This window comes from Sinocyclocheilus anshuiensis, unplaced genomic scaffold, assembly GCF_001515605.1.
Source record: "Sinocyclocheilus anshuiensis isolate Anshui unplaced genomic scaffold, SAMN03320099.WGS_v1.1 scaffold1286, whole genome shotgun sequence".
Lineage (NCBI taxonomy): Eukaryota > Metazoa > Chordata > Actinopteri > Cypriniformes > Cyprinidae > Sinocyclocheilus > Sinocyclocheilus anshuiensis.
Window position 1 is genome coordinate 963358 of NW_015554223.1, and position 17580 is coordinate 980937.

The 17580-nt window shown below is 38.4% G+C and overlaps 1 protein-coding gene across 4 annotated transcripts; it reads left to right on the forward strand.

Annotated features, from left to right (window-relative positions):
- The first annotated feature begins 1040 nt into the window (after positions 1-1040).
- LOC107671203 (zinc finger protein 687-like) lies at positions 1041-16442 on the forward strand. Of its 4 annotated transcripts, none has more exons than XM_016464096.1 (12): positions 1041-1120; positions 1233-1342; positions 2111-4163; positions 7749-7827; positions 7975-8059; positions 11253-11437; positions 11541-11732; positions 11900-12062; positions 12147-12374; positions 13232-13344; positions 13925-14015; positions 14380-16442. In XM_016464096.1, the coding sequence occupies exons 3-12, from the start codon at positions 2132-2134 to the stop codon at positions 14962-14964; spliced, it is 3753 nt and encodes a 1250-aa protein (XP_016319582.1). In that variant the 5' UTR covers positions 1041-1120; positions 1233-1342; positions 2111-2131; the 3' UTR covers positions 14965-16442. The 4 variants fall into 4 exon arrangements, with proteins under 4 accessions (XP_016319582.1, XP_016319583.1, XP_016319580.1 ...); XM_016464097.1 differs by lacking the exon at positions 1233-1342 and having other exon boundaries at positions 14380-14845; positions 16017-16442; XM_016464094.1 differs by lacking the exon at positions 1233-1342.
- The last annotated feature ends 1138 nt before the right edge of the window (positions 16443-17580 follow it).

Below are 17580 nucleotides of genomic sequence, written 5' to 3' on the forward strand. Positions count from 1 at the left end.
ATAGCCCCTCCCCCTTCGCTACGTAATTAAAGCTGCGACAGTTGAGTGCATGAAGTGTCCAACATAGGAATTTATTAAAAGAATAAAGCTCAATTTCTTCAAAAACATATTGCAATTAAAAATTTCAGTGCATTGAGTGGAACTTTTTCTTACGATTTTGTACTGATATAGATACCAAATGTGATTTTTGTGGATTGGAGACAGAGAATGTTGTCCATTTATTTTTTTAACTGCATTTATAGCAGAATTTTTTTAATGACTTGGAAGGTCTTTTTTTTTTATATAGCTCTTTAGATATTAAAGTTTCTGTCTGAAAAATGTTTTTTTATAGACAAAGATTATTACCAAATGTGAATATAAATAAATATATATATATAAATAAATAAATAAAATAATCAGTCTTCAAGTATTTTACTACACTTCAGAATGTGATTCTTATTAAGTAGGGGTCATTTTTTAGGATTCTATACTTAACCTAAGTCTCTGAGAACCTGACACCTTGTACTTCTGGAGACTCCAGGTAGATTGCAGTTCTGGAAAATGGTGCCGCTGGAGACTAAATATATATTTTTTTTTTGCTTATTTACATTTCTTTGTATATTTATTTATTTCCAAATTAGTCAGGTTTGGCATTCCATAATTACATACATGTTAATCTTTAAAACATTGTATTACTGTTACGCATACATTACAACCATTTGAAAAACACTATCTAATGTTGTTATGGCAAGAAAAAGACTCCTTTAAAGACTCTGCAATTATGTATATACATTAATATAAATTTGTATTCCAAGTTGAGAAGTTAACCCTTCGTGAAGCGGTTCGACCAATTCATTCATTCAAAAGATCCGACTCGATGGAACTATTTTTTTTTGACGTTGATTGAGCACAGTAGAACCATTCAGTACATAGCTGAACAACGTGGTCTTGCTCCGTCCAAAACACACACACACACACACACACACACACTAATGTCACAGATTTGCTGCATGAAACTGTATAAATCAGCTTTGACTTCCTCTTCCGGAGTGAATGGATTGTTAAAATCAACAAGTTGCCCGTGTGTGGTTATCTCGTATCATGGACATAAACTCCTTTTCGCTACTGTCACATGCAACAGGTACGCATTGAAAAACAGCTGCGTCATATAGTTTCACACCGACCATTTGTGAAGCAACCGAACAAAGCATCAGAAATCGACGGCTCTCTTTTCTTTATGTCGCTTCTGACAGCATCGATATTTGCATGTGTACACTGGAAAGAGTTGTTTTTCTTTAGAGGTGACGCAAATGCTGTGCGCCGTCCTGGGTCAGTCCAGGAGTAGACGAGAATATTTGGTCAGGTAAAAAAAGTTTGACGCTTGGACACATAGAGCAACAATACACGCATTTATCGCTTTATTTTCACTATAAATAAATATGCGCACTTATAATTGCCATCTTTATTTTACGAACTTCTTGTTTGTTGTATTATCGACGTCAGACGTTGCAGACTGCGCATTAGGCTAATCTACTGTAGCTGTGGGCTAGACACTTCAGCAAGACTATAACATATAACAAATACGATACATTATAGCGACCTGCAGACTGGCAGTTTTTTTGTTGTTGCAGAACTACATTCTCTTTGAAAACAGGTGGTAAATAAATCTGGAAAAATATGTGACTCGTGCAAAAGACATCTAAAGTGCTTTTGGTTTTGCTAGCATATGAAAGGACTACTGTAAAGTTCATACTTGTAGATCAAGTTGCAGCTGGGCAAAGCTACTGCATAAATGTAATATGTCATACGCTAAAGATCTAATGTTATTGATAGGAACTAATGTTATTGATAGCCTACTTCCTGTAACTAACCCCTGACGTTTAAGCTATTAGCTAAACTGACCAAGATACATACATACATAGATGTGTGTGTGTGTGTGTGTGTGTGTGTGTGTGTATGTACACACACATAATATTTCTTCTTACATTTATTGTTTTTGATAAGCAAATTATGTGCCTTTTCTCGTGTTTTACATATGTTGATGCATCTGAACAGATTTTCTTCATAATGTATTTTCTACATTATGAACAATTGATCACATCTGTTCTTTTTGTGTTGTCTTGTAATGCAGATATTTGTCATCCTCACGGGAATGGGGGACATGAAGACACCAGATTTTGATGACCTGCTGGCAGCATTTGACATTCCAGACATTGACGCCAAAGAAGCAATTCAGTCTGACACTGATGGTAATCATAATGAGCGCAGCGGTGTTGTTGGAAAGGAGAGAAGTGGAAGTCCATGCCTAAGACCTCCAGAAAGCCCTGAGCCTGTTCCTTTAGCTCCTCATAATGACCCCTCCATGGTCAGTGTGATTGTAAAAAATAGTGTACATTCTGATGACAAAAGTGAAGGAAATGTAACTGGGGACATTTCTGGTGCTGGTGCATCACATGAGTCTGCCCAGAAAGGTCCCAGCGAAGATGGCCTGGTGCCTCCAGATCCGTTCATCTATAATGGACTCGACACTGTTTCAGATGGGCCTACAGAACCCTCTCCACCACCAGCTCTAACTCAGATGCAGCCCAATGGGCAGCTTTGGTCTCTCTCCGCTCCTAGTGTTACTAGTCATGACAACCAGTATGGCACTTCTTCTAAACACCCTTCTAGCACTTTCTCCCCGCCTCAGTCTTTACCCCTGTCTGATCCCCCCATCCTATCTTCACATTTAATTGGTCCAAACTTTTCTCCAAGAGTTGATTGTGAGGAAGTACAACCATTAAATGGCACTTTGAGGGCAGGAGTCCGCCGACGCTTATCTGAAGATGAAGAATCTGAACCAGACCTCGGTAGCCCTGCGCTTGTCATACAGGAAAGCCCGGATTCCCAGCTGTGCTCCACTCCCAAGGTACCACGCATGCAGCGGTCTCCTTCAAGTGTGTTTCAGCCATCCTCTCCCTCATCCCCTTCCTTACCAGTTAGTAACACTCAAATTGAGGAGCCATCTGTCCAGAATCCAACACTTCAGCAACACACCAGCAGCATCAACCCAAAATCTCTGACCTCCACAAATGATCTGCCAGTTGAAGAAAAAGACGTGGAGCACATAATCGAGGAGAGAGATTCTCCTGAAAGCCCTGAGCCAGAAATCCCTCAACCCCATTCATCTCTGCCATCAAATCAACAAGAAGCCAATGAGCCAGAACAGAAGGTCAGAAGAGAAGAAGCCCCTCAAGATCAAGTTGTTGACATGAGCGTGAGTGTGCAGGAGAAGAGTGGTCTTCAACTAAATACAGAGGATGGTGGAGCTGAGGAGACAGAAAGGAAATCCACCGAGCCTACTTTGGTAGATTCACCCTCTGAAGATGTCACCAAATCCAGCACGATCTCCTCCAAGCCTCTCAAAGTCAGAATCAAGACTGTCAAAACGACTGCTGGAAACACACGTACTGTATCTAAAGTGGCTCCCAAAGGAGGGAAGGGTCCTGGTGGCTCTAAAGTTCAAGCAGGGACCCATAGGATTCAGAGGTCTGGTGCTCAGGGTTCAAATGTGACAATGTTGCCAGTATCCACCCTTCAGGATGCCAGCACAGCTATGCTATTTGCAGCCAGCAAGGCACAGAATCAAATGGCCGCCAGTCTTTCCACCACTGCAGTCAAGATCACCAGAATGTCAACCCTCCCTTCCATCTCCTCTTCATCCATGCCTGGGGTTCGCTCTTTGGGGAAGAAAACGATGAATGGGAATCCTGGGACAGCCAAACCAGCCTCCATTGTAAACAGCCCGGGAGCTGTGATCTCACGCAGCCAGTCTAGCCTCGTTGAGGCCTTCAACAAAATCCTAAACAGTAAGAATCCACTGCCAAGTTATCAGCCAGACCTCTCCATCCCTCCTCCCCCAGAATGGGGTCTTCGATTGCCCTCAATGGGATACCGTTGCCTTGAATGCGGGGATGCGTTTGCTCTGGAGCGCAGCCTGGCGAGACACTATGATCGGCGCTCTATGAGGATCGAGGTGTCCTGTAACCACTGCTCCAAACGCCTGGCTTTCTTTAATAAGTGCAGCCTGCTGCTCCATGCACGAGAGCACAAGGATAAGGGGCTGGTTATGCAGTGCTCACACCTCGTCATGAGTCCTGTCAGTGTGGAGCAGATGATTGGCCAGCAGGATACCGTGCCTATAGGTTTGTCTCTGTGCACTAGGGGAAAAAAAATACTTATATGGCCTTTTCTCAAAAACACTCAATATTTTATAGTCATCATGAACTAACAAGACTTGTGATTGAGGGAGTAAATATTTTAGGTTTACATTGCACATTTTGGATCAGCAAAATAAGGTCCACGCGGGGTCTGTGGAAAATTTGAGAGAAACCAAAAAAGTTTGACAAAATGTATTTTAAATGTTAAACGAGGATCAATTAAATAAATGTAACGCTTTTTTTTCTCCATTTCATTTTTAAATTTTGCTTTCTAAAAAATGGTCAGAAATCCTGACATTTGCAATTGCAATTATTTTATTATGTTGACAGCCCTAGATTTTAACAGTAAAAAATACAAAACAAATTTGCTTACAGTTTTGTGGAAAAATATATTTAAATGTACTTTGTCGTGCTTTAAAGGGGTCATATGATGCAATTTCATTTTTTCCTTTCTCTTTGTAGTGTTACAAGCTCTTGGTGCATAAAGAAGATCTGTAAAGTTTCAAAGACTAAAGTCTCAAATCCAAAGAGATATTCTTTATAAAAGTTAAGAAAGTACGTTTTCATTTAAAGGATTTGCCACTGATGATTCAAACGCGATGATTCAAGTGCTATTCTTGGGCAGTGTAGAATAGTGTAGAATAGCACTTGTTGTTTGTCATTTCTCTGATCACAAATGCAGACATGGTTTTATGTTTACGCGGCGCAACGCAACGCGTAAAAAGACAGTATAAGTCATTATAATCAGTAATTATGTCCCCACTGGATGCAACAAATGCCTCGTTTGTAATGGGTTTTCATGTTTTTGTCTCGTCGCTCCGGCCGGACACGGCATCAACACAGTATGGTAGGGGCGTAACATTTCCGTCTCACGCTTGAGGTATTCGGCCAATCACAACGCTCTGGATAGCTGGCCAATCAGAGCACACCTCGCTTTTTCAGACCGATGAGCTTTGTAAAAATCGACGCGTTTCAGAAGGCGGGGCACAGAGGAGAAACAATAATGTACAGTATGTGGAAAATAATGTGTTTTTTTTTTACTTTAAACCACATAAACACATTTCATTACACCAAATACACAAAATAATGTTCTTTTTAGCAGCATCATATGACTCCTTTAAGGTATTTTTCCTTGCCAATGTCACCTTCAGCTTGATAATACTTTTCTGACACTGTGAAAATGGGTCTTTTTACACTGCCATTCAAAAGATTGGGTCAGTAAGATTTTTAATTTAAGATTTTTTAAATTTTTGTAAATTAATTCAGCATGGATGCACTAAATTGATCACAATTGACATGAAATACATTTATAATGTTACAGTAGATTTTCAAATAAATGTTGTTCTTTTGAACTTATAAATGAATCCTGAAAAAAAGTATGCAAAAATATTAAGCAGCACAACTGTTTCAGTATTGATAATGATAAAATTATTAAATTATTTCTGAAGAATAAAGTGTCACTGAAGACTGGAGTAATGGTAAAAGGAATAAAGTGCTTTTTAACATACAGTGGAGATCAAAATTCGAGAACAATCTATACATTATTTTTTCTGAAAAATTGTTAATCTTCATCTCTCAAAATTTGAAGGAATATTAGCTGTCGGTATACCACCAATGTTCTACTAACATGTTACTGCTGCCCAAAATTAGTAGGAAGTGTAGAGTCCCTTCAGCACATCTGCGGCCGTAGGACATCACTAGTTTCTCAGACAGCGCTGGTGTGATCTTCTTCCACTCTCTTCCATAGTTCGGTAACTGTAGTGGGTTTTCAATTGGGTTCTGGTCAGGATTCTGGGCCAGCCATTTCATTATTTCAGTGTTCTTAGCATCAAGGAACTGCTTTACCCGTTTTGCAGTGTGACGGGGGCATTGACTTGCTTGAAAATTGCAAGCTGTTTGCGAGATGCTTGCAAGGAAGTTACTGCATGTTGCTGAAGGAGGTTCGGATAAACATTTGCATTCACCCTGCCATGTAACTTTATAAGAGACCCAACTCCTGCTGCAGAAAACATTTCCCAAACCATGACACTCCCTTTCACTGACTTCTTTACACACTTGCGCTTCAGTCTTTCCTCAGTTTCACGCCAAACAAAATGTTTCCCATCAGACCCAAATAAATTAAGCTTGCTCTCATCACTAAAGTGAACTTTGGACCAGTTCTCCTCTCTCCACACAACATACTCCTCAGCAAAGAGGAGCTTAGCCTTTTGATACTTTCTGCTAATGAGAGGCTTGGTCACTGCAGACTGTGCAGAGTGCATTTTCAGTCCGACTTCTCTTAAACCTGCCTGAGACAGATCCATACCCCGTTCATCACTGAACTGGCAAGCAATTCCAGCTGCAGTGTTGAACCGATTCCCCATTGAGAGTCTCTGCATTATCCTGTCTTCTGCATTTGTCTTACGTGGACAACCAGCCTTTATGGGAGACTTGAATTAATTAGTCATTCATTGTAAACCTGCAATAATCGAGAAATCATAGATTTGGAACTTCTCTTGCTATGGCTGAAAAGGTCATCCCTTTGGCTTTGATAACCCTTTGACAGCCTCCTGTTGCAGGGTTTCAGTCACCTTAGAGTGGCCCGCCATCTTGCAGTTTCTGTGAAAATTGGAGGAATGCTGCCAGTTAGGGTTTGTCAAATAATTAAGGAAATTATCACCAGCTACCAGATTAACACCAATAACTTGGAGGTATCTGTGTTCTTTTTCAAATATCTCATTTAAGTTTTTTATACTGTGCTTCAGAATAAAATTTATTGAAATTAACAGTTGAAATATGTTTAAAAAAACTGCCCTTCTACTCCTGTCAGGATAAGTTCAAATAGCACTAAGCAGTAACCTTGAAATTTAGGAAATTATAGGTTGTTCTCTTAATTTTGATCTCCACTGTGTATTAAAATTGAAATCAGTTATTTTAAATTGTAATAATATTTCACAGTAGTATAATATTTTTGATCAAATAAATGTCATCTTGGTGAGCATAAGAGACTTCAAAAACATGAAAAAAATCATACAGGCCCAAAACCTTTGAACTGGGATCATCATATTTCGGAGTCCTTGGCATTAAAATGTTTGGAAACTCCTTGTCTGGATGAATTTAGTTTTTTAATGAAATTCTTAAACTAGATTCTTAAGATTGCTATTTTCTTCGTGTCTGATCAAAACATTACATTTATAAAACATTCCAGAAGTAAAAACAGACGTGAAACTCATAGTTGTAGGTAACATTAGGAGATGTGCACACAGGGCTCAGGGAGCAGCACAGAAATCAACCAGTCACTGTCTCGATCCACAGGGAATCTGTGCACTGCAAAACAAAGGACTCAAGCATTGATGTGGAATAATTCAGCTGGGGCTTGTTCTTTCTGCATGCTTTTTCAAAGAACAGTCTCTGGGCTCAGTGCATTGCTAAAGTATTCTTTAGGGATCTGAATTATAAATTATAGTAGGCTTACAGTGTTGTAGATAATTGACCACAATAATCTAGATTAGTACATTTCATTAACCCATGTCCATTTCAGAATGATTTAGCTGATATGTATATGTGCTTACAATACAGTCTCTATTACAGGTGTGCTCTCTCCAGCTGCCTCCGCTCTGTCTGCCATTAAAGAAAGTGGTGTCCATCTGGCACAATCTTCTGATAACAGGTAATAGCATACTGTTAGATAATGTTTATTTGTTTTTTATGTTTGAATGAATGAGAAATAAAGGGAAAAGTAGAGGTTCTAATGAAATATATGGAGACTGAGTGATTAAGATGCTGCTTGGTATGTTTGTATGCTCAATGTTCTCAGCTGTCCAGAGTGTTGGAGTCTGTTCAAAGGGAAGGCAGAAATAGTAGTACACTTTCAAGAGGTGGAGCCTGGTGGCACTGAAGCGGTGAGTGAGTGCATATGTGGCTGTCAGGAAAATAGAGAGCTTTTTTTTTTGTTGGTGTATTTAGGCCAGTAGTTTTGCAGTAAACTTGCATTTGCCCTGCTAACATGTTTACAAAAATGTCCTACCTGGAAAAACACGTTTATGTTTTTCATTATAGTTTTTAATTCTAATTTAATATTTATTTAACAAATAAATAATTAAAATAAATAAAAATACTAAATATTGGTATTACAATCTGTTTATATTCAAGGAAAAGTTACCCTAAAATTAAAATTTGCTGACAATTTACTCACCCTCAGGCCATCCAAGATATAGATGAGTTTGTTTCTTCATTGAAACAGATTTAGAGGAATTTAGAATTTGCTTGCTCAACAAATGATTCCTCTGCAGTGAATGGGTGCCATCAGAATGAGAGTCCAAATGTGTGCTCAAAACATCACAATAATCTACATAACTCCAGTCTATAAATTAATGTCTTGTGAAGGGAAAAGCTGTGTGTTTGTTGTTGCAGAGACTTTGGGACTGTTAGGTTCTGATCAGGTAATGGATGAGTAAACCCCCCGGGTGCCGGTCAGAGCACCAATAATGAAGAGACAGGTGATTAGCTTTCGATGGTGTATTAGTAGAGAAAAGGAAGGGCCACAGAGGTACAATCAAAGGTGTAGATAGTCTGCAAAATAAGTACAATAAAGAAATGAATAAGCTAAAGATATAGATAAACAATAGTAATATTTACGGTTACATAATGAAACCAAAGCATTCATAATTCACATAATTGGCATTTCTCTACTGAACATACAGTTAAATGAAGGGAAACAAGGTATTTCACAGAAAACTACAAGTCATGAGTGATCATTTGTCCCTATGAACATAAAGTTCCCATATATGGATAGAATCGTGGCGCATCGGAGTAACATTTGCATAAACAGAACGCTAATCACTCGTTCGGTCTTGTAGCAGCTTAACAGAACAACATCACGTCATTAAGACATCATAACACTGATTTACATCTTGATAAAGAATTAATAATTACCCGTTAAGTAATATTCCCGATCTGAATACTACAGAACGATCGTTACAGGACATGTCTGGGCTGTTCATATGGTACAAACGCCTATAACACTGTAGCGATCACTGTAAACACAAATATAAATAAAATAGGCTTACTTTGTGGTCAGTGACTACCACCTTGATATTAAATCTGCAAAAATCCCCACGAACAAAGTGAAAGTATCATCCTTGCAGCTGACGGCTCGGACAGATCACTCAAACACAGCAAACAGCGGCAGCTCATCAAACTACACTGCCCTCTACCGAAGTACTATTACGACTCCAGTTTCATAATAAAGGTCCCTCTTACAGGAGCCTTTAATACAGCCGCCCCCAAAGATGCAGAGCATCTTTGCTTCCATGAAAGGCGACTTAACTAGTCAGTGTTGGGGCCTTAAGTCCATCCTTTGGTAAGGCCGGCAGGATGACCAGGCGAGCCACCGGTCGGGTATAAACTTGACCCTTTATCAACACATCAGCTGACCTGATATGACCATCTGAGCTTTGGTGGGTCTTGATCACTTGTCCTACAGGCCATAAGCTTCGACGTAGTTGGGGGTCTACAATCATAACAAATGTCTGCTCCTTTAGGTTGAGAGGAGAGGCTTGCCATATTCTGCCGGGTTTGGAGGCTAGGGAGGTAGTCCCGTATGAACCTGGACCAGAATCGGTCCGCTAGGACCTGGGAATGTCTCCAGTGCCGTTGGCAGGCTTGGTTTGTGAAACAGGACCTTTCCAATGGACTGGAGTCTCAACCGGGGATTCTCCAACTCCATGCAGAATGGTCAGTGTTCTTTTCCCTGAATCTGATTTAGCGTGCGAACCCTTGGACATCGGCTCAGTATCATAACTGTGGCACCAAGTTTCGTAACGAAGCCAGTTTGAAAGATCAACCAGATTAGGGGTTGTGCCAGGTTGGCGGAACATATGCCGACGAAACTCAGCTCGCTGCTCAGGGGGTAGCTTACTCAGGAGGCGTGCGACGTGGGACCCACAACTCAGCTCCAGCTCACCGTCACGTCCCAGGGTTCTCAATAAGCCCACTAGTGACTGCACCTGAAGAGCAAACCTCTGGAAGGCTGAGATATCACCTCGCTTTATGTCAGGACTCTCAAGAACACTAGCAATCTTCCTTAAAGCTAGCTGATGTGGTTGGCCAAATTTATCATGAAGCGCTGACATCGTATCAGTGAATGGGGTAGGTGAGTTAAGATAAGCATCCGCTATCATTCTAGCCTCCTCCAGCTTAAGGTGATCCACTAAGATCTGATATTTGAATAGTTCAGTCCCGTCTGGGGGAAGCAGGTTCTCCAGAGCTATCCGGAGCCGAGCGAACTCACCAGGATCAGGTCGGCAGAACTTAGGAATTGTAGGAGAAGGTCCCCTGTATACATACTCAGACCCAGAATAAGGTGCTACAGGACGTAGGCCGGGCTCTGCCTTTGGTGCAAAGGCTGCAGAATTCGAATGAGCAGGTACCGAACTGAATCGCGGAGAAACAGGCAAGGTCGTGCGGTTAGCAGGTAAGGGCATGGCCGCAGATGATAAAGGTCCCTCTTACAGGAGCCTTTAATACATTTGTAATAAACAAACCCATCATTAAGATTTTTTTAACTTCAAACCAATGCTTCCACTGAGTCCTCTATCGATAATAATTAATCTTTCTCCAGTCAAAAAGTTGTCTCGTCTGAATCAGGAGAGAAATATGGACAGATAATGCACTGTTTACAAGTAAAAACAGTCCAAAACTGTTCTAAACAAATATGTCGTAGGATTTTGATGTGAGGGGACAACGGTTTAAAGTGAAAACGTCTTAATGATGGATTTGTTTATTACAAACATGCCGTTTTTCACTTCACAAGATGTTAATTGATGGACTGGAGTTGTGTGGATTGCTTGTGGATTATTGTGATGTTTATATCATCTGTTCAAACTCTGAGGATCCATCAGTGAGCAAGTGAAGTAACACTAAATTTCCAATTTTTTCAATGAAGAAAGAAATTCACATACATCTTGGATGGCCTGAGGGTGAGTAAATTGTCAGAAAATTTTTTGTTTTTGTGTGGACTAATTCTTCAACAGTAATTAATAATATAAATATTAATATTATTGACAAAATGATTACATTTTGATTTCTCTCTAGTGTTGTATGCAGTGTTCTCCTCCGATGCCGTTGTGGAACTCGTGTAGTGCTGCGGCTCACCGCCGGTTGCATCAGCAGCTCCCTCCGCTGGTTTGCCCTGAATGTGGTGTCATCTGTCAGTTTCACGACCTCAACACTCATCTGAATCATACCTGCCTGCACTACTCACGGCGCCTTGGATATAGGTATCCACCTAGACATACAGAGTACTAATAAAACCCTTGTTTCATCTGTTGGTTTTGCAAAAGTGCAGTTTTCTCTGTTCATTCTCTCTCCTTTCCATTGCAGATGTGCCTGTTGTCATTTGGTGTTTGGAGGAATGAATAGTTTGAATTCTGTGAAGACTCACATGCAGACGGCTCACTGTGAGGTCTTCCATAAATGCCCCTCCTGCCCCATGGCTTTCAAATCTTCCTCTGGTGCTGAAGCCCACTGCGCCTCCCAGCATCCTGAACTTCATGAGACAGCAAGGCAGTCCAAGTAAGTGTAAAAACTTGGTGTGTGTGTGCCAACATTGGGGAAACTCCCTTGAAACTGTAGCTACAGGAAACTGCAGTCAAGCAACCCTTTTTAAAATAGTTAGCAAAAAAAACTGAATGTTCTCATATTTTTTTGAGGTGCTAATAACCATTGTTTTTTTATGACAGGGAGATCTATAAATGTGTGATGTGTCGGACTGTTTTTACCCAAAAAGCATTGCTCAGCGTCCATATTGACACTCACTTAGCCAAGCAGAAGATGCACGTCTTTAAATGTCCCGAATGTAACAAGCTGTTCACGCAGAGAAGTTCCCTTCTTCAGCATGTTAAGGTTTGTTTTCTGTTTGGTTCGAACAAAAATAAGCTCTGTTCATTGACAATATGAGTGTATTACCTCATTGTAATTTGTCTCTAGGACTCTCACAGAGACTTTAGCATTTATGACACATCAGCACAGAACAACTTGGTAAAGATGGACAGCTCTGATGGGGAGGAGTGGGGACGTGATGAAGACAAGGACAGAGGAAGAATGGCGAGAGAGGATGGGAACTCTGCTACCCAGAGTTGGAGTTGCTCGCAGTGCAAGATGCACTACACAGACAAGGAGATCTACATCACCCACATGTCTGAGCAGCACGGCAAGGTCAGGACTTCAAGCAGAACTCAACAATAAGGAGATTATTTGCATTGACAAAATGTTTCAATAGCCTTACCTCAAAAAAAACAAACAAATATATATATATATATACATATACACTGCCGGTCAAAAGTTTGGGATCAGAACGATTTTTTAATGTTTTTTTTACAGGAGTTTCTTATGCTCATCAAGGCTGCATTTATTTGATAAAAAATACAAGAAAAATGTAATATTGTGAAATAGTATTACGATGTAAAAATAACGTTTTTCTATTTTAATATACATACAAATCTAATTTATTCCTGCGATGCAAAGCTGAATTTTCAGCATCATTACTCTAGTCTTCAGTGTCACATGATCCTTCTACATTACAACATTACAAGTCTTACTGATCCCAAACTTTTGAACGGCAGTGTACATTGTAATATTATTTCACAATATTAATATTTTACTGTATTTTTGATTAAATTAATGCAGCAGCAGTGAGCATAACAGACTTAAAAAAAAAAACATAAAAAAAACTCATACCTTTTGAATGGTAGCAGTAGTGTGAGAAAAAAAATTCGATCTTTTATTTGATTAATAAATAATACTACACAATTTATAAGGGTCACATTTGAATCAGCAAAATGTACAATACATCAAATAAAACTATTTTTTATGTACAAGCCATAAAAACATATATATGATTTGTAGCATTTTGTGTGCTTTTCGTTGCTTTGTTAAATTTCCATGTTTTCCGATTTGTCCTGAACCAGCAACCCCAAATTAAAAATGTCTCATCATGAATGAACTCTATAATAACTGTATTAATGGTGTACAAAATCACATTGTCATTTTGTGCTGTTTTTTTTTTTTTGAAGGAACTGAAGAAGTTTCCATGCACTCTTTGTGAAGGTTCCTTCTCTTCATCCTCAAGTTTAAGACGCCATATTCGTGTCAAGCACAAAGGCATCAAAAGAGCATTTTATTGTCAGTAAGTATAACGCATGTGTACAGTAGGGATGGGCATTTTTCACAAATATTGCATTCTAATATTTGAGCTCATAAAAAAATGAATATTAGTTTATTTAAATGACGTTTAATTAGAAAGACTCGCTCGGAGTCAGGGTACATCTGCTCCTACCTGCAGTAGTGAATGCAGTGATGTGCTGCTGTTTTTTTTTTTTTCTTTCGACTGGTCATGACATTCCGGTGTTTGTATTTCATTTGATTCCTCATTTTAGTGATAACTCAGTTTCTCATGACAAAGTATGCGTGCTCAGGATTTATCAGGGATTTACTGCATTTATGGCCAGCAAAGCAACATTTTAGCGAAATTCGAATAGTGTTTTTATTTTTCTAATAATTATTGCAGATGGAATATTTGCAAACAAATCATGTTAAACTTTCTCTTACAACTACCATCATTTTTAAGTGTGCCTTAATTGTCCAAGTTCAGCAATGTTTTTCTTTTATTTAGCACATTTCCCCCCCTTTTATCATTGCATAAATAAAAAGGAAGTTATTTAAAATAACACACAATCTCTCATTTATTGTCATTTCTTGTTATGAAGACTCTGTACAGGTGGGAAGAGGAGCTTCAGCAGTAAACTGATTCTTGAGAAACATATTCAGGCTCAGCATGGAGGAGGAGCAGCCAAGGAGGTAAGAGCACAACAACACTTTCAGATGGACAAAACATGTCCAAAGCCATGATCACCTAACAGTGATTTTTGTTGCTTGAGGTCACTGTAACATTTGCAACTGGCTATGGCCTTTGAAAATCTAATCATACCTAATTTTATATATATATACACACACACACATACAATATAGTGCTTTATACAATACAAATTGATTCAATTTAGTGTTGATGTTTCAAAATCCATCAATTATGAAACAAATTCAACTTTTTACAACTTTATCAAGTAACTGGACACTTTACCCACAGTAAAGCTCATTGAAAGTTAACGACTTTCTGTAGTTTTGGCGCATTAAGTCACTTTTACTCGCTCTTTCTCACTTTCAGGCAGTTCCTCGTATCACAGATGCAGCTGACAGCTCATCTGAGCATGATGGTGGTCCTGGCACTTTGGGAGGCGGGGCCTCAGTTGAAGCAGAAAGCCGATTGGCTGAGAGTAGCCTGACCAGACCTGGCAGAGGAGCTGCAGCTGAGGAGCAGGAAGCCACAGGATTCCACTGTATGCCATGTGGTTTTACAACAGAGGACAGGGAGGAGTTTCTCCAGCATATTGTTTGTCACCGTGACGGGGCCAGCAGCTTTCAGTGTCAGCAGTGTGGGGCGTGTTTTGCGTCCTCCTCCTCCCTCAGCAGGCATCTCTTCATCAGCCATCGCGTGCGGGATTCCCCCTCCGAGCATGCTGAGGCGTCTCCTGTCACTGGTTCAAATTCTGTGACCTCTGACTCTGCAGTTGCAGCAGGGTCCCCAGGGTCACCCTCGAGTTTAGGGGGGACACAGGTGGAGGATGGGGAAGGTAAGCACACCTGTAAGGTGTGTGGACGTTACTTTAGCAAACCTGCTGATCTTAATACACACTTCAGAACTCACGGCATGGCCTTTATCAGCGCATACAAAACAGACAAACCAGCTTAGAGAGACAGGAAAGGGTGAAAAACATGAAACCTGTCAAGAACATGTCGCCCCAAAATCAACATCAAGAATAAGAAATTGTTTTCCTTAAAGAAAATGAAGCATAATTTTAGGACCTTTAAGATTTTTTGTGATATTTATTGTATTTTGTGGCATTTCATTTGTAATTAAGCACACCAATTCTCATAATTGTAATGCTAAAAAAATTATTTAATTGATACATTTTTAACATTTATTTCTATAATTTATAGCCCTTTATGCTGATTTAAATAATAAGATTAAAGCATCACAATAACAAATAACAGACCAATAACGCAATAACAAATTACTGTATTACAGTAATGAATATCTAATTGCAGAAAATCTCAAAAGTAAAATGCCAAGATTAAGATAAAGACAGTTTTGGTGAGAAAATGTACTTAATTGTTATATTTAATTGAATTAAAGTAGATTTCAATTTTGTAATGCAAAATATAATATCTTGGATTTTTTTTTCTTGGATTTTTGGGGTGTTTTTTTGTGACATTCAGCATAAAGTGTGTATGTAATTCAAAGTCTGCAGATTATAAATATTTGGGTTTGTCACAAGCTTTTAACACTCCACGTTCTCACCTAAAAACTAGAGAAATACACTTCATCAGGGCAAAACATGTATGTAAAAACATAACTCTGCTAGACTAGTTTTGTAAAATCACAGTAGATGAGACAAATAATGCTATAGAGGAATGATTAGGTTTGATCAACCTAAAAAGTGTTTGCAACTTGCTCTTAATTGATCTGAGAGTTTGAGACACTGAGCATCATGTTCTTAACATATACAGAGTGTCATACACACGTTTACCAGCCCTGCTAAATTCCTGTGCCTACTGATTCCATTGTGCAAACAAACAGCTGTACAGTCCATTTTCTCTAATGCAAAATGCAGCTGCTTGTTGATAAAAATACTGTAATTACTAACAGTTTAGCACAGCCAAATGCTCCTGAATCAGGTGACTCCTTTGTGCTTGAATTATTTTTGTGTTTAATGTTTGTATTTCTTCTATTTGTTTCCACAGAGGCATTAAAATCAGGAAAGTTGCTGAATAGTTGCTGATCTTTAGAATGAGAACAAAATAAGTGCCTTCTTCATTTAGTACAAGATGCATTATGTCAAGATTACTGTTAAAGGCTGCAGATTATTTGTTTCCTGACTGGGAGAAATCTCTGTTGTGTGTGTGATGGAGAGTTGAAAATATTATTTTTATGTTTATGCTGGAATTGTTTTATTGGTGCCTTACATATCTTGTCTCCTGGTTTTCTTTTTAAAAATTAATATAGCTTTGTTTTACTGTAACCTCCTGCATTTATTTTTGGGCTGTTTCATATTGATTGTGTTGAGATAAATAAAAAAAACTGTAATAGCTAAATCACTACTGTATGCCTTATAATGTACTGTATGTACTCATTTGACAAACCTATCAATAATAAAAATATTAACAATATAACCCCCCCCCCATAAATTTTATTTCAGTCCCATAAAATGTAAAAAAAAAAAAATTAAACCAAGGCTTTTTTTTTTTGTTTGTTTTTTTACTATTTAAAATAACTGCTTTCTATTTTAATATATTTTTTAAAATGTTAGCATCATTACTCCAGTTTTCATTGTCACATGATCATTCAGAAATCATTCTAACATGCTGATTTGCTGCTCAAGAAACGTTTCTTTTTATTATCAATGTTGAAAATGATTGTGCTGCTTAATATTTTAGTGGAAACCATGATGCATTTTTCAGGGTTCTTTGGTAAATAAAAGTTCTTAAAGCAATGTAAAGCATGCTTAAAGCATGTAAGTTTTTACTGTCACTTTTGATCGATTTAATGTGTTGAATAAAATTAATTTCTTAGTGACTTTTGAACTGTAGTGTATATTGCATCTTGATACTTGCAAGGCATTTGGGAGACCAAATGTTTTTCCATTTTAGCTTAAACTCTTTAATGATAAATGAGGTGTAGTAGCCATTTTGAATAATTTTCATAACTTACCCTTTATGTGAAAACAGTAGACAAATTAGGTGAGACAAATTACATGAGGTTGGCATGAACTTAAGGTCATCAGAAGTTAACCGGTGAGTCTGTTACACCACATGAGGGTGTGAAAGTCTCTGCTTTGACTATTCATATCTCACAATTACTCTCTTTACAGACAGACCTTTATTAGCCCTTATGTTTGGTATAAATTATTTGAATTAAAACACAACCTTTAAGTAATACATTTAACTGAAAATAAATAACTAATAACAAAACTATATCTTCGATACATTTTAAGTATACACAGTGTTTTATGTCTCTCATAGAATAATAATAGATCTGCATTTGAAAATAACTAAATAGCAGTATTATCAAATATAGTTTCTTGCTAAGATACATTTAATTATTTAAAGATGGACTAGACCCAAATTTTATCAAACCACTATCTCAACTATTTTTGACTTCAGTCTAATCTCTGAGTTTAAATGTGCAATCAGTGACAGTATTAAATATAGTTTTGAAACAAAGCAATTATAACATTTCTTAAATCTACTGGTTTGCTGGTTGATCATACACCAGCAACTGAATCTGCTATCTGACGCATGGCATCCT

Coding starts and splice junctions, on each gene's coding strand:
- LOC107671203 (XM_016464094.1), top strand. Junction 13,345..13,924: donor AAAAGAGCATTTTATTGTCA/GTAAGTATAACG, acceptor CTTGTTATGAAG/ACTCTGTACAGGTGGGAAGA. Junction 14,016..14,379: donor GAGGAGGAGCAGCCAAGGAG/GTAAGAGCACAA, acceptor TCTCACTTTCAG/GCAGTTCCTCGTATCACAGA.